This window comes from Hypanus sabinus, chromosome 5 (assembly GCF_030144855.1).
Source record: "Hypanus sabinus isolate sHypSab1 chromosome 5, sHypSab1.hap1, whole genome shotgun sequence".
In the NCBI taxonomy this organism is placed as follows: Eukaryota; Metazoa; Chordata; class Chondrichthyes; order Myliobatiformes; family Dasyatidae; genus Hypanus; species Hypanus sabinus.
Window position 1 is genome coordinate 108,450,245 of NC_082710.1, and position 25,693 is coordinate 108,475,937.

The window sequence follows — 25,693 nt, forward strand, 5'->3', positions numbered from 1 at the left end:
TTTTGATGGGAAACATCCTCTCCACAACCTCGAAGAAATCTGCAGATGCTGGAAATTCAAACAGCACACACAAAATGCTGGTGGAACACAGCAGGCCAGGCAGCATCTATAGGGAGGAGCGCTGTCAATGTTTGGGGCCGAGACCAGTCCTGGTGAAGGGTCTCGGCCCGAAACGTCGACAGCGCTTCTCCCTATAGAGGCTGCCTGGCCTGCTGTGTTCCACCAGCATTTTGTGTGTGCTCTCCACAACCTCTCTGTTTTCTGTCTTTCAATATTTGATAGGCTTCAGTGAGATTCTCCCTCATGCTTCTAAGCTTCAGCGAATATAGACCTAGAGCCATCAAATGATCCTCATATTTTAACCCTTACATTCCTGAGATTATTCTTGTGATTGTCCTCTGGATACTCTCCAATGCTAGCAAATCCTTTCTAGAGCCCGGAATTGCACCAATATTCCAAATGCGGTCTCACCAGTGCCTTCTCCAGTGTCAGCAATACATTCTTGCTTTAATATTCTATTCCCAGTGAAATGGATGCTAATGCTGAGTTTGCCTTTCTTACCACCAACTCAACCTGCAAATTAACCTTCAGGGAATCTTGCATAATGCAAAACCAGTTGCACTTCTGATTTCTGAATTTTCTCCCCAATTAGAAAATAGTCTACACCTTTATTCCTGCTAGCAATATAGGTCCTCTGAAATGATAACACTGAGGTATGTAAAGTTGCTGCCCATCTTCACTTTTGTTCCTCGAATGAGGACTGGTTTATACTCCTCTGGTTTCCTCCACTTTACGTCAAGTTTAGTCCCAGGTGACATTATTTATCCTCACTGTAATGATCAACCCAGATGCAAAGAACTGGAGATTTGAGTATAAAACACCAAGAGTTTATTCACAGAAGATCAACGAAGATACACAGATCACTCAGAACAAATGTCACTATTGAAAGGCTAGTTCAAGACTGAGCGATGAGTGGTCAAGTGCATATAACTTAAGTAGTACAAGGTCTCACAAGAAACCTGCGTTACCAATAAACAGCACGAGAAATCTTTGGGACCAATTAATAAGTAAAACAAGCCACAATTAGATAAGTTAACAATAGTCAAGTGAAGTAGAGCACTGAGGTCAAGGGCCTTTGGGGACCTCCCACTGATCCAAGGGGTTCATGGTGGAATATCTTCCCTCAAGTAAGGAGACCAGATGTACATGCAGTACTACAGGTGTGGCTTCACCAGTACCCTGTACAGTTACAGTATAAACACCCTGCTCTTAAATTTATTTCCTCTAACAATGAAAGCCAACATTCCATTTGCCTTGATAACTGTTTCACCTGCAAAATAATTGAGATTCATGCACGAGCAGTCCCAAGTCCTCTGCATAACAGCGTGCGTCAATCATTCACCATTTAAATAGTAATCTGATCTTAAAGTTTTCCTACCAAAGAGGATGAACTCACATTTACAAGCAGTATACTCCAACTGCCAGATGCTTCTCTCTTGGTCCCTCCCTCTCTTTCTCTCTCTCCCCCTCATCCTATCTTCCACCTCCTCCCACCCTCATCTATATATCTCTGCAGACTTACCACTTCATCTGCGCAATTTAGATACATGACATTCCGTCCCCATTACAGTTCATTAATGTATACTGTTAATATTTGCAAGTCCAGCCCCAACCCCATTAACACTCTGCTCGTCAACTAGAGAAATATTAATTTATCCGAACTCTGCCTTCTGTTGATCAGCTAATGCTCTATCTGTGCTAATACATTACCCTAAAGCAATGTGTGCATATCTTCTAAGTCTTTTAGCAAACATCTGGAAATCCAAATATATAACACCTGCCTTTTCTCATCTATCCACGGCACGAAAGAACTCCAGTAAATTGTCTAACAGGACTTGTATTTCCTGAATGCATGCTGTGTATACCTAATGGAACCATTATTTCCATTCCGATACTTCATTATTTCTTCCCTAATGATAGCTTGAAGTATTTTCCCAAATAGTCATTAAACTAATTGGCTTATGGTTACCTGCCTTTTGCCTGCATCCTTTATTAAACAGTGGCATGACATTTGTTGCATTCCAGCCCACTGAGATCTGTCCAGAGTAGAGAGGATTTTGGTAAATTGTCATTAACCATAAGATCATAAGATATAGGAGCAGTATTAGCCCATTTGCCCCATCGAGTCTGCTCCACCATTTCATCATGGCTGATCCATTTTTTCCTCTCAGCTTCAATCTCTTGCCTTCTCCCTGTATCCCTTCCTTTCATGCCCAGACCAATCAAGAATCTATCAACCTCTGCCTTAAATAAGCATATAGACCTGGCCTCCACGGCTGCCTGTGGCAAAAAAAAATACAGTTTCATCACTCTTGGGCTAAAGAAATTTCTCCTAATGCCCATTCTGAAAGAACACCCCTCTATTCTGAGGCTGTGTCCTCTGGTCTTAAGACTCTCCCAACATAGGAAACATCCTTGCCACAATCACTCTATCGAGGGCTTTCACCATTTGATAGGTTGCAATGAGGTTACCCCCTCATTCTTCTGAATTACACTTAATACTCGCCCAAAGCCATCAAACACTCTTCATATGACAAACCATTCAATCCTGGAATCATTTTCTTGAACCTTCTTTGAACCATTTTCAGTTTTAGCACATCCTTTCTAAAATAAGGGGCCCAAAACTGTTCTCAATACTCCAACTGAGGCCTCACCAGTGCTTTATAAAGTGTCAACATTGCATCCTTGTTTTTATATTCCAGTCCTTTTGAAATGAAAGCTAACAACACATTTGCCTTCCTCACCACAGACTCAACCTGCTGACTAGTCTTTAGGGAATCCTGTAAAAAGGACTCCCATCTCCCTTAGTGCCTCAGTTTTTGATATTTTTTCTCCGTTTAGAAAATAGTCAACCTTTTCATTTCTTCTACCAAAGTGTACAACCATACACTTCCCTGTACTATATTCATTCTGCCACTTCTATACCATTCTCCTAATCTGTGGAAGTCCTCTATAGCTTCTCTATTTCATCAAAACTATCTGCCCCTCTACTTATCTTCATATCTTCTGTAAATTTTGCAACAAAGCCATTAATTCCATCATCCAAATCATTAAGGTATAACGTAAAAAGAATCGGTCCCAACATAGACCCCTGTGGAACAGCACATGTCATTGGCTCCCAGATAAGGCTCCCTTTATTCCAACTCTTTGCATCCTGCTTTATCCATGCTAAATCTTTCCTGTAATACCATGAGTTAGCAGCTTCTTAAGCAGCCTCATGACACCTTGTCAAAGGCCTTCCAAGTAAGCAACATCAACCCATTTTACTTTATCTATCCTCGTCAACCTATTCTCCCTTGTTTGTCCTGTAACACCTTTACCATGGATGCATTCCATCAGGACCAGTGCACTTGCCTACATGTAGGCCTTATTTTGGGCCCACTGGTTTGCTCCAGTACTACCTATTTAGTGATAGCAATTTTATTGAGGTCCTCTCATCCATAACATCTTTCTTTGGCACATTACATGTGTTTTCCACCATGAAAACCTGCACAAAGTTGTCACTTGAACCCTCGGCCATTTCTGAATTACCAAATATGAATTCTCCATTTTTATGTTCCGAGGGGCCTGTATTCCTTCACTTTAGCCGCTTTTTTCTGCTTTTATATAATTATGAAATCTTTTACTTTGTTTTTATGTTTTGTGTTAATTGACTTTTGTAATCGGACTTCCCTTGTTATTTATTTAATGGTTCTTTATTGCTTTTAAACATTTTCCCATGAAAGAAACATTTAAATTGCAGGTAATGGAAACATAGAATAGAGACACTAAATAATAATTGACAAGGGGTTGCTAGTAATTGCTAAGAGGAATTGCATTAATGCCAGAAGGGAAAATTTGGTGAGTAATAGAGAAATTCAAACAAGTGGCACTAAATGGATATCTTTATCAAGGAGTGGGTTAGCACAGTATACTGAATAGTCTTACTTTATTGATCTGTATTTCCCGGAGCAAACCATGAGAAAGGACGGATTTGATCATTAAAATTCATCAGTCATAATTTTTAGTTATTTTGGCATAATCGACTATCTTTTTACAAATTTGTAAGTATTAAATTTTCGCGGTTGGAATTGAGGCAGTTTGTGTTTCAAATGTGAGATGATTTTTTGGTAATATATTGTGACTTATAGAGTAGTCTATTTGGAAAATACATTGTCATGCTAAGGTTGTAAATTATATAGCTTGCACTGTACTGGTCTGTTTAGACTGCAACTTTATGGTACATTGTGTTGTTTTTAATTGCTAGACGTGATAAAGATGTTACTCAGTATTTATCTAAATTGCAACGGCTCTTTAAGGATTCTTTTTGACAAGCTGGATTGATGCATTGTTTTTTCCCCATGGAAGTACCCATTGATCATTCAGATTTAGTTGCTGATCTCCTGAAAGAACTTTCCAACCACAATGAGCGAGTGGAAGAGCGGAAAGCAGCGTTGTTGGAACTTTTAAAGATAACCAGAGAAGATACTCTTGGTGTGTGGGATGAGCACTTCAAAACTATTCTACTTTTACTTCTGGAGACACTAGGAGATAAGGATGTAAGTAATTTGACATCGTTCGCAATGGATAAAATCCTAAGGAACACTGTTAATGGTTTAATATAGCAGTCAGCACTGTTTACAAAACTTGATCAAAATAAGTAAGGACATCCAGTTTAGCCACAATGCCTTTTCACTATAATTAATGTGAAAACACACAGGATTTTAAACATTGGTGTTAAGGTACAAATATTTGACCAAGATTTTAAAGTAAATACTGTATATTCTTCAATTTGTCTAAGTTTTGAACACTTTTACCTTTGAAAGGAGCCTGTTTCATCCTGGAGTCAGTTAAAGATATGATTTCTATTGTTTGCCTTAAATTTACAGATTTCCATAACTATGAACTTCTGGTTCTATGTCAATTGTTATCTTATTCCAGAGCTTGCAAATATGTTTTAAAAATCTTATTCTGTCAGTTTAGTAACTTATTGAATTTATGAAGTGCAGTAAGTTGGAATGTCTGACTCAAACAAGTGCATGATACTTCTTGTAATGGAAATGCAGAAATAGAGCAAAAGTTTTAGGTTTTCAATTTACTTTCATTGGAATACCACTTTTTTATTGATAAAAATGGATCAGTAAATGTGAAAGATAAGTGAAATGTTAATGTTTCCAATGTCGTCGACCATGTCAGATTTTTGGATGTGTCTTCACTTATATAACCATTAATACTTTAGAGTTCAACTGTGAAGTGTCCTACTATGATGGAGAAAGTTGTGAATTATGAGCTGTGGAAGCTTTTGTTTGAAGTAATCAGCAACCAAACCGCAATTTATATTGGAGATTGAATTAAGTTTAAGCTCCGGGTGAGGAAACCCTAGTAAATCCCCAAAAAAATTAATTTGTTGAGAAGGATGAGAGGCCTGGGTATTAGTATAAGGACCTTTTACTATGATGTTCCCCTTAATATTTTCATTGCTTTGCATCTATTAAAACAAGTAGCTGAAATTCGATAACTATCCATTTCACTTTGACTTCACATTGTCAGTACCAACATGCCTTTTATGGTCTCCTTTACTGCCCTAATGAGGCCTAAAGAAGAGCAATACCTCCTTCCACCTGGGTAGCCTCCAGCCTTATGGCAGAAACATCACTATTTCTACTGGTAACTACTGCTTTCCTATTCCCTTCTCTCTTTTTCCATTTCCCATTCTTGTTACCTCTTTCCTGATCTCTTCCCCTCACCTGCCCATCACCTCCCTTTGGTTGACTGCCATCTTCCCTTTCTTCTACATCACTGTCCACTGCTATTGGATTGCCCCTCCTTCAGTCCTTTACCTTTTTCGATTTTCACTTCATCCTCAATGACCCACCTTCCCACTCACCTGTTTTCACCTGTCACCCACTAAATTGTGATTTCCCCCCCCCCCCCCCAACCTTCTTATTTTGGCTTGTGCCCCCTTCTTCCCCAGTCCTGATGAAGGGTCTTGGTCAGAGTCATGGACTGTTTATTGCCTTCCATAGATGCTACTTGACTTGCTGTTTTGTGTGTATTGTTCCATCCAGTCATTTGAAAATCAGTTCGATATAATTAGTGATAGAATTATATTGTATTCTAATGAAGCAGATTAGTTTATCCATTCTTCCCAAAATCAGTGTATTTATATGTTCAATGGGTGGCAGCATTTTAATGGCCCCTAAATTGAAAAGGTAGCTATGCCATTTCCAAAAGGCATATATTGATATGGATCTTAGGGGATCACACAAAGAGAACTCTAATTGAGAATAGCAGATTTTCTGTAAGAGCATTGGTTAACCAGATGGGTAATTACCACAGTCTTATATTTTTTGACCTCAGGATTACTGCAACATGGATTATGCCTCTATTTTTCAATTAGTCTTTGACCTGAGCACCGTATACTGCCCTTGAAAATGAAATGAAATAAAGCTGTAATAAGATGGCAGCTATAAATATATTTACAAATTGTTCCCTCCCTCTCCACTCCCAAGCACTCCATTCGAGCCTTAGCCTTAAGAGTTCTTCGGGAAATCCTCCGGAACCAGCCAGCAAGATTTAAGAACTATGCGGAATTAACCATTATGAAAACATTGGAAGCTCATAAAGATTCCCATAAAGAGGTAAGAAACCTTCCAGGATTTGTGATATCTTTAGATGTACCTCTTCCAGTATTAAATATGTAATGATTTTCCCTCTGAAGTTCATATCATTAAATATCTTGTAGTTGATCAGTGATGTGCCAGACTCTGGGTACATTAGACAAAGTTTTGCAGAGGTTTCTCACCACAAAAGATTTTGTATTATGTTATAAATATGTTCATAAGTTGTTCACGTTTGATACTTAACAATTTAGAATGTAATTTGGGGTATAACTGAAGAAAATGTAGAATGCTGGTTGAGAATAAAGAATAATAACCTTCCTTCAATATCAGAATGCCACATACAGAGCTAGAGACGACATGCAGTTGTTAAGTCGTTTTGAGACTAGCTTATTCAAACTTCGTGGCGCTGGCATTTAATCCCTAGCGCCCGCCCTCTCCAGGCGGAAATGATGTCCGAGGTGCATTACCGAAGTCTCTCCCCGCGCTTTAGCTATTTGTGAGCCGGTTCGCCTGCGCAGAAAGTGGGTTGCCACACTTTCATGTCAAAGTGAAAACAGATGTCTACAAAGTGATCTAAATTAATCACAAACATAAAATAAAATAATCGATTGCCTAAGTATTCAGCCCTTTCATGTCAATATTTCAAGCAATTATGGGTCTGTATTCCCAGATCCCTCTTCTATCATACTCCTCAGTGCACTACCATTCACTGTGTAAGTCCTTGGTGTGGAAGAATCTAATTACTTGTCATTCTTGTAACTAGATGTAAATGCTAAAAGATTGATCTTCATGGAGAGTATTATTTCAAGGCCTGATCCTGACCCACACTCAACATATACCTTTCTGAAACACAATAAGTACTTGAAACAGGGACTCGAGTGTTTTTTTCCACATTCTCTCACTCTCTCGCTCTTCCCCCCCCCCCCACCCCCGGCACCAAGATCAGTTGTAGTGTTATTCTGCATAGACTGGATTAGCCCACATATACTGAAAAAAAAATGGATTATCTAATACCAACAGTTCAAGCCTCCTATGGATATTTTTGACATGTTGATCACATCAGCAGGTTAGATTTAGTATGTTGGTGGTTTGAACTGAACTGATGCACACATTTCAACAGGTTAATTGGTACATTTAATGTCAGAGAAATGTAAACAATATACATCCTGAAATTCTTTTTCTTCACATTTGAGTTTGAATCCAGTCCATAGCTCTTTGAAAGTGGCAGTGTAAATAGTAGAGCAGTAAAGAAGGGTTTAACATGCTTCATTGATAGAGGTATTGAATATAGAAGTTGGGAAGTTCTGTTGCAGCTATACAAAACTTTGGTTAGCCCGCATATGGAGCACAATAACAGATCTTCCAGCCCATAATACCTGTCATGACCATGACGTCAGTTTAAACAAATCCCACCTACCTCTACATACATATGGGATTAGCTTCCTCCCAGTCCCATCTCCTTCCTACTGCTTACTTGAGTGCCTGTCCATGTATTTTTAGCTTAGAAGGAATGATAGTATTGAATGCAGAGCTGTAATTGATTGAGCATCTTGACAAATGCATCTTTGCTGTCCTGATGTTCCAGGGTTGAGTGAAGGGTTGCTTGAAGCAGTGGGTACCTCAGAATGCTGAAGCAAGAGGATAAAGAATTATGTGGGTAAATGTCAGTATTGAATATGTCACTTCCATTTATCCAGTCTTCAAAGATATAAAACATTTTTTAAATATTTGTGGGCCCATGATGAGATCTTTAATTGAAATCTGCTTAGTTGGAGGAACCTGTTAAACCAGGGTATATATCTCTCATCACCAATATTTTACTTTGAGTATAGAATCTGGTAGCATTTCAAAATTAGCTACGCTAAGTTGAATAGCTGTATGAAACCTCACATGAACTTCTGTGCTAATTTTAGTTTGCAGAAAACTTTTAATTACTGTCTTCATATGAAAATATTTAAAGGCAAACACGCAAACACTGCATATACTTCACTTCAATAAACTTAATGTTCTCATTTTTATTCAAGTTTTCGAGCATAACAGATCTAATCTTATCTGTCAGTGTTCCGTGAAGGTCACAGTAAGCTTTCAGTTTTATCTGTGTTATTTCTGACCTGTGTTGGACTTAAGTTCATTATTAACATAAGGATAATTCTACTGTATTGCATTTTAGTTTACAGTTTTCTTTCAACATTGTTTTAAGTGATTCACCTTCAGATTAAATTTTGTGGAGCATGCAGTTTATCAATTGTTGGATATCTGCCTTGACCTTTGTATCCCATATTGGCGTATTTATGTAAAAATGATCATTTGAGTCTAGGGAGAATTTAACATGGATATAGGCCTTTTAGCCCAATGAATCTCTGCCAGTCACGGTGCCCACCTCCCCCACCCGCTGGCTGGTCCCAATTTCCTGTGTTTGACCCATATTTCTTCAAGCCCTGCATCCCCTCCCTCTTCCCCCCACCCCCCCCCCCCCAAACCCCCATGTACTTTGCCTCAACCACTTCCTCTTTCATCTCATTCCATATGCTCATCATGGTCTACGTGCAAAAGTTGTCTCCCAGGTCTCTTTTTAAATCTTTCCATTCTCACCCTAAGTCTGTGGCCCTTGTTTTGGACCTTCTTACTATCCACCTTATCTATTGCCTTTCATCATCTTAAACATTTCTGTAAGGTTGTTTGTCATTCTGCATTCCAAGAAATAAAGACCTAACCAGGCCAGCCTCTCCGAAGAAATATTGGGATATATATCCAACATCAAATTTCCAAACGTGCATTGAATAGTGCTCAAGAACTCCTGAACTCAATATTAGAACATCTCTTGAACTGATGTTAAGGACTAGCCACAGTAACAAAACATGGGTGAAAATAAAAAAAGACTGCAGATGCTAGAAATAAAAGACAAAAACATGAAATGCACAATTTTCTGAATGAGTCAGGCCACATCTGTGGGAAACAAAATGGTCAGCATTTCAAGTTAGAGACCCTTCATTAGAACTGAAATTAAGTTCTTAAAGGACAGGATGTCTAAAATGAAACCAGATTGATCCTTCTGACAGCATGTTTGCGTACAACCACAGGTGAAGCCATACTTGTCCATAAGCCCCTGTGCTTCCCACTATCCTGGGACGCAAACAAGGCTTTTCTGCTGAAAGTGGTTTTTCAATCCAGGGTACTGCATTCAGCGTTCACAATCCTTTGCATTCGAGAAACCAATCACAGATGCTTTGAGGAATGCCTGTGTTCAATCTACAGAGGCAACCTGACAGTTCCCATTGTCTGCCACCTTAATTCCTCATCCTAATTCCACTCTGATCTGTCAGTCTGTGGCTTCCTGTACTGTCACATGAAGGTCCAAAATAAGCTTCAGGAATATCAACTCATTTTTGATCTGGGCATGTTCTAGACCTGTGAGCTGAAATGTTGAATGTGACAACCTCAGGTAATTTGATTCCTCGGTCTCTATCTGTTATAAGAGCTCAGCTTTTTTTTTTCCCCCTCTGGGATGTGGAGGATATACCCAGCCTGACCTACAGTGTATCCTTGTTCTGCATTTCACAATTTCTACATTCTTTTGTCTATTTGTCACTCTAACTATTCCCATTCACTTATTGATCAGATTTCCTTGTTTTCAGCTTATCCCAAGTTTGCTCTGGTTTTATTCTCGCTAAGATCTCCCCCAAACCTTTCCTGCAGCTTTACAACCACCTCCTTTCCCATTTCCAACAAAGGATCACTAACATGAAGTGTTGACTGTTTCTCATCCCACAGATGTGGCCTCTTTTTCTGTTTGCTGATGAATCATGGGTTTCATCAGTTTCAGTGATTCAGTTATGGGTAAAATCTAAAATAATTACAAAATATTGCAAATGCTGGAAATACTGAGTCAGGCTGCTTTGTAGAAAGTGAATGAGTTAGCATTCAAGTTGTTGATCTTTAATGACAGTTGAAAGAAGTTGAGCACCTTTAAACAAATACACAGTGAAGACGGAATGAAAACATAAATAGTTTGAAGTCTTGTACAAAATTCAGCCTTAGCTTACAATAGATTATAATTCAGTCATTTCATAGTTTTGTTTTTCCAGTTAAACCAACTTAACAAAATTAGCTTGACTTGCCTATGTGCAGGATCCTGGGATACGGTTCAGTATGGTGGACAAATAATTGAAGGCTTACATTAATGTTTTGTGTCTGAAATGGCTGGTTTTGTTTATTTAATACTGGAGGAAAAATGTAGTATGCTACCATTGCATACTAATAATGCTAATGGAGATAATTGACTGTATATCTATCATAACATGTCAACTGAAACAGCATCTGCTATGTAATGCTTTCACTAAAGGTAATTGTTCTTCACTACTTGACAAGGGTATAATTAAATAAAAGTTGCTTCCAAGCTATATTGTTGACCTGTTGCCTCACCTTGACAGTTTTAAGGTCTCCTTATTCTATAGACAAATACTTTGGGAGGTGCAGCATAAGACCTGGTGCAATTGACAGCTGAATTTTTAGGATGGCTGGGTGCTGATCTCAAAGAGCATTGTACAAGAAATACTGTAACAAATGTAAATGCACAATACCTATAGATTTGATGTTTGTTGTGGAGCGCGTTATTTTAGGTAAGCACTGTATCTTGTCAGATGTATCTTGAATGAATACACTTTTCCTCTTCTGGATTTTGCAGTAGTGAACTGTTGTCTGTTTACCTCTAAGGTGGTAAGAGCTGCAGAAGAAGCTGCTTCCACTTTGGCAAGCTCCATACATCCAGAACAATGCATCAAGGTGCTCTGTCCCATCATCCAGACAGCTGATTATCCCATCAATCTAGCGGCTATAAAGATGCAAACAAAAGTGACAGAGAGGATCTCCAAGGAGTCTCTGCATCAACTTCTCCCAGATATCATTCCTGGGTTACTTCAGGTACTCTATGTCAGAGCACAAATACTTGAGCAATAGTGTATAACATTTGTAATATTGAAATAAATAATGGGCACTTGAATCACAAGTGGACTTAGCGTTTTGCCAAGAAACTATCCAAACCATAATGTTACTGCACTGCAGAGGGTATACAAAAACTAATGAATCTTAAAACAGCGAAATTGCACCTATAATATTTTGGAATGCTGTCTTCAAAGCAGAAATTAATTTATCAACAAACTGCACTAATGGTAAAGTTTTATTTTTAGTACTATTATATATTCTAGTTTAAATGCACAATGAAATTTATTTTTGTGCAATCTGCTTAATTCCCTAATGTTTGTAATATCAGACATGTTGCTTTGTGCCTTTATTTAAATGCTGTATATGCGTCGTCATATCATGCATTAAATGAAAATAGAACACAGCACAGGAGCAGGTCCTACAGCCCACAAGGCCTGTGTCAATCATGCTGCTAAATTTAACTAATCCCATCTGCCAGCATGTGGTCTACATCCCTCCATTCCTTGCATGTTCACATGCCTATCTAAATGGCTTTTAAACATTGCATTCATATCTGCTTCCACCAGCCCTCTGGCAGACTGTTCCAGTTATCTACTATGTTCTGCACAAAGCACTTGTCTCATGGATTGCCTTTAAAATTTCCCCCCTCACCTTCAAACTATGCCCTCTAATGTTTGACAATTCCACACTAGGAAAAGATTGACTGTCAACATTTTTCACAATTTTATAATACTTTTCATGGGTTACCTCTCAGTTTGTGACACTTCAGCGAAAATTATCTAAGTTTATCCAGCCTCTTCTTAAAGTTAGTACTCTTTAATTATAGCATTATCCTGGTGAACCTTTCCCCCACCCCTCTCAAAAGCCACCACATTATTCCTATAAGAAGATGACCAGAATTGTACACATGTGGCCTATGTTTCATGTTTTGCCAACAGGGTGCCTGAATCAAAGGAGGCAAGCATACTATACACCTCCTTTGCCACCCTATCTACTTGGTTTGTCACTTTCAGAGAGGAATGGACTTGCACCCTCAAGATAGCTCTGTATATTGTTACTATTAAAGAATCCTATCACTTACCATATTCTTTCCTCTCATATTTGACCTGCAACACCTGAAACTTGTCTGGAATAAACTCCATCTGCCATTTCTGCACATGTATTTCTTGCTTGGCTATATCCTAAGGTACCCTTAATCACCTACTTCCTATCTACAATTCCTCTGATGTCAGTGTCTTCTGAAAGCTTACTAGTCAGTCCATCTTCATTTTTGTTTCAGTACTAATACAGATAAGCAAATAATACAGACTCCAGCACTGATCCCTGTGGAATACCACTGCTCACAAACCTCTAGTCAGAATAAAATTGTGTCACCACTATCTGTTGACTTACATAGAACACACTACAGCACAGTACAGGCCCTTCAGCCCTCCATGTTGTGCTGACCCATATAATCCTAAAAAAAAGTACTAAACCCACACTACCCCATAACCTTCCATTTTTCTTTCAACCATGTGCCTGTCCAAGAGGCTCTTAAATACCCCTAATGTATTAGCCCCCACCACCATCCCTGGCAAGTCATTCCAGGCACCCACAACTCTTTGTGTTTTTAAAAAAAAAACACACACAAACAAACTTACCCCTGATGTCTCCCCTAAATTTCCCTCCCTTAATTTTGTACATATGCCCTCTGGTGTTTACTATTGTGCCCTGGGAAACAAGTACTGTCTATCCACCCTACCTGTGCCTCTCATAATCTTGTAGACCTCTATCAAGTCCCCTCTCATTCTACTATGCTCCAAAGAGAAAAGTCCCAGCTCTGCTAACCTTGCTTCATATGACTTGTTCTCCAAACCAGGCAACATCCTGGCAAATCTCCTCTGCACCCTCTCCATAGCTTCCACATCCTTCCTATAATGAGGTGACCAGAATTGAACACAATATTCTAAGTGTGGTCTCACCAGAGATTTGTAGAGTTGCAACATGACCTCTCTGCTCTTGAACTCAATCCCCCTATTAGTGAAACCTAGCATCCCATAGACCTTCTTAACTACCCTGTCAACCTGTGCTGTGACCTTGAGGGATTGTGGTGAACTACATATACCTGGCTGGACACGCCTCCCCGCTGACTGCTCCTGTGGCTCCTCCCACGGACCCCTGTATAAAGGCGATTGGAGACACAGCCCCGGTTTCAGTCTCCAGGATGCAGTGTGGTGGTCACTTGCTGCTTGTTCTTTCTTCCAGCTAATAAAAGCCTATATCTCTCCTCATGTCTCCGAGAGTTATTGATGGTGAATCAGGGATGTATGGATTTGAACCCCAAAGTCCCTTTGTTCATCCACACTCTTAAGTAACTGACCGTTAATCCTGTACTTAGTCTTCTGGTTTGTCCTTCCAAAATGCATCACCTCACACTTGCCCATCTACCATTTTTCTGCCCAACTTTGCATCCTGTCTATATCCTCTTGTAACCTTCGACAACCTACAGCTCCATTCTCAACTCCTCCAATCTTTGTGTCATCTGCAAACTTACTCACCCATCCTTCCGCCTCTACATCCAGGCCGTTTATAAAAATCACAAATAGCAGGGGTCCCAGGACAGATCCCTGCGGCACTCCACTAGTCACCAACCTCCAGGCAGAATACTTTCCTTCCACAACTACCCTCTGCTTTCTTCCTTTAAGCCAATTTTTTATCCAAACAGCCAAGGTTCCACTTATCCCATGCGTCATGACTTTCTGGATGAGTCTCTCATGAGGGACCTTGTCAAATGCTTTGCTAAAGTCCATGTAGACCACATCCACTGCTCTACCTTCATCAATTTCTTTTGTTACCTCTTCAAAAAAACTCAATCAGGCTCGTGAGGCATGATCTTCCCTTCACAAAGCCATGTTGACTATCCATGAGTAGACTGTACTTCTGCAAATGCTCGTAGATCCTATCCTTAAGAATCCTTTCCAATAGTTTACATACCACTGACGTAAGACTCACCAGTCTATAGTTCCCAGGTTTCTCCCTATTACCTTTTTTAAACAAGGGAACTACATTTGTCATTCTCCAGTCCTCTGGCACTTCCCCTGTAGCCAAAGAGGATTCAAAGATCATAGCTAATGCTGCTGCGATCTCTTCTCTCAATTCCCACAACAACTTGGGGTGTATCATATCCGGCCCTGGGGATTTATCAATCTTAATGTTTTTAAGAAGATGCAGCACTACTTCTTCCTTAATCTCCACATTGTCCAGCACACAGGCCCGCTCAACTTCGACCTCATCCTGATCACAATCCTTTTCACTTGTGAATACTGAAGCAAAATATTCATTTAGGACCTCCCCAACCTCCTCTGCCTCCAGGCACATGTTGCCCTCTTTATCCTTTAGTGGTCCCACCTTCGTTCTCATCATCCTCCTATTCTTCATGCCTTGGGGTTCTCCTTAATCCTACATGCCAAGGCCTTCTCATGCCCCCTTCGAGCTCTCCTAAGTCCTTTCTTTAGCTCCTTCCTGGCTACCCCATATTTCTCATGAGTCCCTCCTACTTCCTGCTTCTTATATCGAATATATGCTTCCTTTTTCCTCTTGACGAGTTGCCTCACGTGTTTCATCACCACGGTTCCCTTTTCCTACCATTTTTTCCTTGCCTCAGTGGGACAAACCTATCTTGAACCCAGCTCAAGTGGTCCCTAAACTTCTCCCACATTACTTCTGTGCTTTCCCCTTTGAACATCTGTTTCCAATTTACACTTGCTAGTTCCTGCCTCATCCCTTCAAAGTTAGCCCTTCCCCAGTTAAGCACTTTACCATTTTGTCAGATTTTATCTCTTTCCAAAGCTATGCTGAAGCTAAGGGAGTTGTGGTCACTCCCAAAAAAATGCTCCCCCACCAAGAAGTCTGTCACCTGACCAGGTTCATTACCCAGAACCAGATCCAGTAAAGCTTTTCCTCTCGTCGGCCGGTCCACATACTGTGTCAGGAATCTTTCTTGAACACACCTGACAAATTCAGCCCCATCTATCCCCCTTGCACTCAGCAGGTGCCAGTCAATATGAGGGAAGTTGAAGTCACCCGTAACTTCAAACCCGTGTATTTCCCGTGTAAAACCCGTGTATTTCCTGCACCATTCTAAAATCTGCCTGCTTATCTGCTCCTCAGTGTCCCGAGGGCTATTTGGGGGCCTATAGACTACTCCCGGTTCAGTGATTGATCCCTTCCTATTTCTGACTTCCACACAGACCAACTCCAGGGACACACCCTCGGTAGCGTCCTCCCTTTCTTTAGCTATGATACTATCCCTGACCAGCAATGCCACTCCCCCCCCTTTTCTACCTCCCATCCTATTCCTTTTAAAACACCTGAACCCCGGGACCTGCAACATCCAATCCTGCCATTCCTCCAACCAAGTTTCAGTAACGGACACAACATCGTAGTTCCACGTACTAATCCATGCTCTAAGTTCATCCTCCTTGTTCCTAATACTCCTAGCATTGAAATAGACACATTTCAACCCCTTTATCTGGCTACGATTATGTTCTGTCCCCTGCCTGTCCTTCCTCATCAACTCAGAACTCCAAGCATCATACCCTGTCCTCCTTCCTTAATCCCTGCACTCACATTCTGATTCCCACTCCCCTGCCAAACTAGTTTAAACCCTCCCCAACAGATCTATCAAACCTGCCTGCCAGGATATTGGTCCCCCAGGGATTCAAGTGCAACCCGTCCTTTTTGTACAGGTCTCACCTGCCCCAAAAAAGATCCCAATGATCCAGAAATCTGAATCCCTGCCCCCTGCTCCATTCCCTCAGCCACGCATTTATCCTCCACCTCATTCTATTCCTATTCTCACTGTCGAGTGGCTCAGGCAGTAATCCCGAGATTACTACCTTTGAGGTCTCGCTTTTCAACTTCCTAACTCCCTGTAGTCGTCTTTCAGGACCTCTTCCCTTTTCCTACCTAGGTCATTGGAATCAATATGTACCACGACCTCTGGCTGTTCTCCCTCCCACTGCAGGATATATTGGACATGATCAGAAATATCCCGGACCCTGGCACCTGGGAGGCAAACTACCATCTGAGTTTCTTTCCTGCATCCACAGGATTGCTTCTCAGACCTCCTGACTATAGAGTCCCCTATCACTACTGCCTTCCTCTTCTTTTTCCTACCCTTCTGAGCCACAGGGCCAGACTCTGTGCCAGAGGCACAACCACTGTTGCTTCCCCCAGGTAGGCTGTTTCTCCTCCCCCCCCCCAACAGTATTTAAACAGGAGTATTTATTGTCAAGGGGTACAGCCACAGGGGTACTCTCTAGTACCTGACTCTTCCCCTTCCCTCTCCTGACAGTGACCCATTTCTCTGTCCCCCGTGGCCCCGGAATGACCACCTGTCTGTAACTCCTCTCTATCACCTCCTCACTCTCCCTAACCAGACAAAGGTCATCGAGCTGCAGCTCTAGTTCCCTAACACAGTCCCTTAGGAGTTGCATTTCGATGCACCGGGTGTAGATGTGGCCATCCAGGACACCAGGAGACCTCCCACATCTGACACCAACCACAGAAAACTGGCCTCACACACATACTACTTCCTTTTGCAATTACCAACTGCCTCATCTCGTCCCATTACCACCGAAGCCCATGGAGCCAAAGCCCTTTCATTCTGCTGCCTCTCACTCCACTGCCCGCTGGATATGGCTGCCTTTTTAAACTGTTCGCGCTCAACTGGCTGACATCACGCACCTGCGCAGTCTGGCCTCTCTCTTCCCCCAAGAACTCAAAATGTCTTCCCGCTGGAAATCTCAGGGGTCAGCAACCTTTACCACTGAAAGAGCCACTTGGACCCATTTCCCACAGAAAAGAAAACACTGGGAGCCGCAAAACCCGTTTGACATTTAAAATGAAATAACACTGCATACAACGTTTTTTTTTGCCTTTATGCTATGTATAAACAAACTATAATGTGTTGTATTTATGAAATTGATGAACTCCTGCAGAGAAAACGAAATTACATTTCTGCATGCAACAAAAACATTTTGAACTCCAAAAAAAAGACGTTGGGTTGAAGGTTACTTTTAAGTAAAATACTCAATGTCTATTTGAGTCCTTCTTGTATTTATGAAAAACGCCGAACTTAAATTTGCCGCCAGCAGCAAACCAAAAATAATGTCAGCCAGCTGTCAACCTGAAAAATAAAAGGACTATTTCACTGAAAAATGAAAAAATATGAATATACGTAAAATAATAGGCAATTAAAATATTTATCATACTTGGTCAGGTTGACTCACACCTGCCAATGCAGTCGTATTCAGTAGGGATGGATCGATGCTTAGGGGAGTGACCGGGAAGGATAATGTGTTTTTTTCCTCTCTGAACTCACAGAAGCGTTTCCCAAACGATGTTTGCATTGCGATGATTGCAGAATGTAAATACTCCGAATTTATCATGTCGTGACCTTGCTTGAACTCTCTCAAATTGGGGAAGTGAGACAATGTGCCTTTCTGTAAATCTCTGGCAAGCACTGTCAACTTGCGCTCGAATGCCAAAACATCCTCCAACATGTTTAGGGCTGTACGTCCTTTCCCCTGAAGAGCTGTGTTCAGCGTGTTCAGGTGCGCTGTCATGTCTACCATGAAGTGTAGCTTTTCCAGCCACTCTGGCTGTTCCAGCTCAGGAAAGGTGAGCCCTTTGCTGCCCAGGAACGTTTTCACTTCTTCCAGACACGCGACAAAGCGTTTCAGCACCTCCCCTCTGGACAGCCAGCAATAAAAACACGTTGTAGCGGTGTGCTACATGCAGTCAGTAAACTGCAGTCAAAGATAGCTTTATTCGAACTAAACAGCCTTGCTTTTAAGCCTCCCTCAACCCGCCCCCCATGGGCGCGGATGCTGCAAAATCACGTACTCACAAACCCCCGTAGGCTATCTCCCTTAGCCTGAACGCTGGCTAATTGTGAGCTGGTTCCAATGTGCCAGGAAATGGGTCGCCACAACGTCTTATTTAGATTGTACAAGATCACCATAATCTTCAAATTTAGAATTACATTTCAAAAACTAACAAACTAACATAAAATACATTTTAATTAAATACTGACCAATTATTTCCCAAAGCAACAGGGAGCCGCAGCACAGAGGTAAAAGAGCCGCATGTGGCTCCGGAGCCGCGGGTTGCCGACCCCCGCCTTAGGTGCTCTCCCGCTGCCTTCTCGTTCTGAGTCATGGCTAGGCCATTATGAATCTAGTTTAGCAAATTGCTATGGATCCTATGTGCCTCAATCTTCAGAATCAGCCTACCTTAAGGAACCTTATCAAATGTTTTAGTAAAAGTCTATGTAGATAACCTCCACTGCTTTGAAATTATTAATAATCTTCATTAGCTCCCCAAATAAACTTAATCAAATTCATAAGATATGGCTTCCTCACACAAAGCCATGCTGACTATCCCCAGTATGTCCATGTTTTTCAAATGCATATTTGTTTGTTCTTTTTTATTAATTTTTTATGCATTTCTACAAAACAACTACTACAAAAAAATCAACAAAATGAAGATTAATACAGTGCAAAACAAATGTATCAAATATATAATTCACAATAATAAAGAAACTGCACCTAAAATAAAATCATATAAAGTTAGTATCCTCCCCACCCTCCCACTATGAAGCTCCAGGCCAGCCATTACAATATGTAAAATAAAATTAATCGGAGCGTTCGATCCTACAGAGCTGTAAATATATATTTAAAAGAAGTGTAATGTCTACTATCAAAACTATAATGTAATTCCCATTAAAAAGAAACCAAAAAACTCACAAGGAAAAAAAAGTTGAAAGTAAGGGATTATGGTACAGAAAAAAAAGAATAAACTTAATTTAAAAAGGAGTTATGAAAGTATTTGAGAAAAGGTCCACACACCTTATGAAACTTTATGTCCAAACTGAGAAGAGAATAATGAATTTTTTCAAGGTCTAAACAGGACATTATATCACTGAGCCATTGAGCATGAGTGGGTGGGGCAACATCTCTCCACCTGAGAAGAACTAAGCAATCTGGGAAGGTATGCAATTCAGTCTGGAAACTACCAAAAGACAGGGCTATCTGAACTAACTAAATTGTTGCAGTTTTATCCTGACATTAGTCCCGTTTGCAACAAGCGTAAAGGAGGTGAGGCTTCTCTTATTCATATGTACTGGGCTTGTCCTGGTCTAGAGAAATTCTGGAGAGAAGTTTTTTTTTAAATCTTTATACCATATTCTTAATTGCCACTTAGAACCTAACCCTCTGATTGCTCTTTTTGGCACCTTGGGTGAGGCAGACATGCATTTGAGACCGACTAAATGTCAAACACTATCTTTTGCCTCTCTTTTGGATATTTGTTCTTTCAAAAGCCTTTACGATACTAAATCCTAGAACATTTTTCCTCATGAACCTATCTGGGCTCTTCCTCCTAAACTAAGTAGGTTCAGCTGTCTGTTCATGAGGCATAGAGATAAAGTTGCTTTTTGGATAGTCAGATGCTGTGGCATTTAAAATCTCACTTCAGCCAGGTTGTAATGTTGTACTGCATATTCCTCATTACTCTTTTGTGGAAAAATAATCGACAGGTTTGATCTGGACTGAAGAATATCTTTTATTTTAAACAGTTATGCATATAAATGTTAATACTACAATAAAAATAATTATTAGAAGGCAATACAAATGGTGGCCAAATCAAAGCAACTTCAAAGCCCTGCATTTTGGTAGTTTCCACACTGAATTGCATAGCTTCCCAGGTGCTATTGACTGACTAGACACACTAGGCATACTTTGAATGGAATTGCACCCATATTCACTGGATTCTGTTTTCCAAAGCAAATGTTGGAATTGAAAATTACAACTAATGTCCATTAGCCAGAAGTAAAACAAAAACCTTCTCCCACTCACAAGGTTTAGTAAGGATGTGAGGCTATACTGGATCAACTTTTAATTTTACATAAGAGGTTGATAACAAATACTAACGGCATTGAAGCAAAAGCTGGTCAATGGGGTTACATTTCTGTTCAGCCAGGATTATTTGTTGTGCATTTATACTTTTCCTGTGGGTTTCCCACTCCAAAAGTTATGATGAAGAAGCTGTTATTTTAATATACAAATGTTTTTGTTTTTGTATTGCTTTGCAATGCCAAACTGGCTTGGCTTAAGAGCAGCAACTCCAGAGTTAGTGATTTGAACTGGAATTTAAGCTAGACATTATACAATACCATGAAGCGACAATATTCTTCTGCAAAAGATACAATGATGATGTCGCTACAAATAAACATCAATGGAACAGTTGGATCTAGCAGTGGTTAATTTAAAACCAACTGTTCCATATCACATACAAACCATGAAAGCCCATGGTATTACAGGAAAAATAATAACATGGATGAAAGATTGGCAGACTGTAGTTCCAAGATGGCGGCACGACGCAGCTTGCAGCGGCCACTCCAGAGCTGATTATCTGTTATTTGTGAAGTGGGGTGCTGTGCACGATCATAATTGATTGAAAACAGATGTGGGAGCTCGGAGGAACATCAGGAAATCTCCAGGAAGACCTTCTTCGTTGTTGCTGTGAGGTCTGGGACTCTGCTGGGAAGAACAGGCCCCCAGTCCTCGGGGTTGCGTTGCCGATGGACGTTGACAGGGCCGTCTTAATACACTCGGCAGAGGATGGTGCTCGGAGAAGCTGTGCCGGAGGGGATGGTCGTCGGCTTAAAGGTTCGACGGACTCGGAGTCCGCTGGGTCAGGTCGCTTTCGGTGTGTGCTGCGTCTGCGAGGCTGGGTTCAACGGAGCTTTCATTGTGTGTTGTGTCTGCGAGGCTGAGTCGGGCAGACATTTATAGCATGGAAGTCCATAGCTGGGGTATTCGCTTCTGCTGCCGGCGTGGGATGGCGAGTCTGTCGGGACCCTGGGGACTTGTGGAAACTGTGTGGTGATTTCTTTTGAACTTATTGTCCTTTAACATCTTTGGACTATTTTTACCTTGCCCATGGTCTGTTTTTTTTAAATCAATAATGCTAATGTTTGCACTGTTGTAACTATGTGGTTTTGTGCAGGTCTTATAGCTTTAGTTTTTGGTCTTATTTTGTCTGGTGGATTTGGAGTTCCCTTCCGGGGAATGCACTAAGACGGTAGTGCAATAATAATACGCAGCAGCCTCTCCGGATTCCGGATTGGGGATTGCCAAATATTATGTGGATTTTCTGGCGGTGTCTGTTTTGTCATGTGCTTTGTGATATCATTCTGGGGATACGTTGTCTCATTTTTTAACTGCATTGCATTTGTGGTTTCTAAAAGACAAACTGAATCTGAATCTGACTGGCATGGAAACATAGAAAACCTGCAGCACAATACAGGCCCTTTGGCCCACAAAGTTGTGCCGAACATGTCCCTATCTTAGAAATTACTAGGGTTACCCATAGCCCTCTAGTTTTTCTAAGCTCCGCGTACCTATCCAAAAGTCTCTTAAAAGACCCTATCATATCCGCCTCCACCATTGTTGCCGGCAGCCCATTCCACACACTCACCACTCTGAGTAAAAAAAACTCACCCCTGACACTCACCCTCTGTACCTACTCCCCAGCACCTTAAACCTGTGTCCTCTTGGGCCAACCACTTCAACCCTGGGAAAAAGCCTCTGATTATCCATATGATCATTGCCTCTCATCATCTTATACACTTCTATCAGGTCACCTCTTGTCCTCTGTCGCTCCAAGGAGAAAAGGTCAAGTTCACTTAACCTATCCCCAATCTAGGCAGGAGGCAAAGAGTGGGAATAAAAGGGATCTTTTCAAGTTGGCTGCCAGTGACTATTGGTGTTCTGCAGAGGGACTGCTTCTCTTCATGTTATTCGTGAATGTTTGGATGACAGAATTGATGGCTTTGTGGTCAAGTTCGCATAGGTGGAGGAGCAGATAGTGTTGAGGAAGCAAAGAGATGGTGGCAGAATGAGCAAAAAAAGTGGCAGGTGGGATATAATGTAGAGAAGTGAATGGTTATGCACTTTGATAGAAGGAATAAAGGTGTAGATTATTTTCTATATGGTGAGAATTCAAGAATCAAAGGTACAAAGTGACTTGGGAGTCCTCGTGCAGGATTCTCGAAAGGTTAACTTGCATGTTGAGTTGGTGGTAACGAAGGCAAATGCAATGTTACCATTAATTTTGAGAGGTCTAGAATATAAAAGTAAGGATGTGATGCTGAAGCTTTATAAGCTCTGTTCAGACTGTACTTGGTATTGTGGACAGATTTGGGTCCCTTATCAAGGAAAATGTGTGCTGGCATTGGTGCAAGTCCAGAAGAAATTAAACCTGCATCTGCCATGTCTGCTGGCAGTTCATTCCACACTCTCGCCACCCTCTAAGTGAATTCCCCCACGTGTTGCCCTTAAGCATTTCACCATTCATCATTAATCCTTGACCTCTAGTTGCATTCTCATCCATCTTCAATGGAAAAGGCTAACTGCATTTACCCTATCTAAAACACTTGTAATTTTCTATGCCTCTATCAATTATTCCCTAAATCTTCCACATTCTAGGGTATAAAGTCCCTGTTTATTCTTTTCATACTCCTGCACTTACTTATGAAACCCAATGTGACAAAATATTTCTTAAGGACCTTATCTACCTGTGACACCACTTTCAAGGAATTACAGATCTATGTTCCCAGATCCTTCTGTTCTACTACAATCCTCAGAGCCCTACTGCTCACTGTGTAAAACCTACCCTGGTTTCAAAAGTGCACCACTTCGCACTTGTCTGCATTAAATTCTGTCTACTATTTTTCCAGCTGGTCCTGATCCTGCTGCAAACCATAATAGCCTTCCTTGGTGTCCACTACACCAGCAGTTTTGGTATAATCCACAAATTTACTGATCCAGTTTACCATATTATCATCTAGTTCATTGATATAAGTGACAAACAACACCCAGCACTGATCCATGCAACATACCTCTGTTCACAGGACTCCAGTCAGAGAGACAACCATCTACTACCAATTTCTGGCTGCTTCTGTGAAGCCCATCTCTAATCCAATTTAATACCTCATCTTGAATGCCAAGCAACTGAACCTTCTTGACCAACATCCCAATGCGGTACCTCGTCAAAGTCCTCACTAAAATCCATTTAGACAACATCCAGTACAATACCTTCATCAACTTTCCTGTTAACTTCCTCAAAATATTCTATAAGGTTGGTTAGACACTCACAAAAACTCCTTAATCAGTCTCTCTCTATCCAAATACTTAGAAATCTGGTCCTTTAGAATGCCTTCCAATAGCTTTCCCACTACAGATGTGAGGCTCACCAGCCTATAATTTCCTGACTTCTTAAACCTTCAGAACATTAGCTATCTTCCAATCCTCTGGCACCTCACCCATCCCTAAGGATGTTTTAAGTATCTGTGCTAGTGCCCTTGCAATTTCTGTACTAGCTTCCCAAAGGGTCTGGTAGAACACCTCGCCAGGCCTTGGGGATTTATCCACCCTAATTTGCCTCAAGACAGCAAGCACCTCCTTCCCTGTAATCTGTACAGGGTCCATCACCTGGCTGCTGCATTGCTTCACTTTTATAGACTCTTATGTCTGTCTCTAGAGTAAGTACGAATGTAAAATTTCCTTTCAGTTAGTCCTGATGAAGGGTCTCAGCCTGAAACGTCGACAGTGTTTCTCCCTATAGATGCTGCCTGGCCTGCTGTGTTCCACCAGCATTTTGTGTGTGTTGTTGGTAAAATATCCCTCATTTCTTTCGGCACTGTACATAGGTTACCACTTTGATATTCCAGAGAACCAATTTTGTCCCTTGCTATCCTTTTCCTCTTAATATATCTGTAAAAGCCCTTAGGATTCTCCTTCACCTTATGTGCTAGAGCAACCGTGCACCTTCTTTTAGCCCTTCTGATTTCCTCCTTAATTGTTCCATTGCATTTCATATACTCCCCAAATACCTAATTTGTTCCTGCCTGTCTATATCTGCTATGCATTTCCTTTTTCTGAACCAGGAGCTCTATATCTCTTGAAAACCTGTTATCCGTGCATTTTATTCTGACAGGAACATACAAACTCTACTCTCAAAATTTACTTTAGAAGACCTCCCACTTACAAAGTATACCTTTGCCAGAAAAGAACATAACCCAATCCACACTTGCTGGATCCTTTCCAAATAAACTTGGCCTTTCTCCAATTTAGAATATCAACTCAAGAACAAGACCTATCCTCTCCTAATTACCTTGAAGCTAATGGTATTATGATCACTAGATGCAAAGTGTTCCCCTACATAAACGTCTGTCACCTGTCTTGTCTCATTCCCTAACAGGAGATCTAGTATCGCACTCTCTGGTTTGGACTTCTATGTACTGATGAGGGAAACTTTTCTGAACACATTTGACAAACTTTTTCCCATCCAACCCTTCTTCAGTAACCTTTTTACAGGGTTTTTACAATAACCCTTTTACATTCTCAGTCAATGTATGGAAAGTTAAAATCACCTACTATCACAACTTTGTTTCTTACAACAGTCTGTGATCTATCTACAAATTTGCTCCAATAAATCTTGTGGACTGTTGGGTAATCTATAATATATTCTGATTAAAGTGATCATACCCTTCTTAATCCTCAGTTGTACCCATTAGTCCTTACTAGATGAGTTCTGCAGTCGGTTCTGTTTGAGCACCTCCATGACATTTTCTCTGACGAGTAATGCCACACCTCCCCCTTTAATTCCTCCTGTTCTATGGTTTCCAAGACAACATAACCCCAGCACATTGAGCTGCCAGTCCTGTCCCTCCTGCAACCAAGTCACATTATGGCAACAATGCTATTAATTCTATGTGCTGATTAATGCTCGAAGCTCATCCACTTTTCCTACAATACTCCATGCATTGCAATATACACAGCTCGGAACATTAGTCTGACCATGCTCAATTGTTTGATTTCTGACCTTGTAGGTAGACTTAACAACATCTTTCTGCACAACATTCTGGTATCTGTTCTAGCACTCTGGTCTCTGTTCTCTACAACTCTAGTTTAAACACCCCTCCTCCACCCCCACCATGCAGTACTAGCAAACCTTCCCGCTCGGATATTAGTTCCCCTCCA

At 40.9% G+C, this 25,693-nt stretch overlaps 1 protein-coding gene across 1 annotated transcript in view; it reads left to right on the forward strand.

Annotated features, from left to right (window-relative positions):
* Positions 1–25,693, forward strand: part of clasp1a (cytoplasmic linker associated protein 1a) — a 341,123-nt gene that overhangs the window by 300,777 nt on the left and 14,653 nt on the right. The window contains exons 34-36 of the mRNA XM_059970314.1: positions 4,408–4,598; positions 6,552–6,680; positions 11,376–11,582. Of these exons, the coding sequence (XP_059826297.1) occupies positions 4,408–4,598; positions 6,552–6,680; positions 11,376–11,582 (527 nt within the window). The remainder of the gene's footprint in view (positions 1–4,407; positions 4,599–6,551; positions 6,681–11,375; positions 11,583–25,693) is intronic.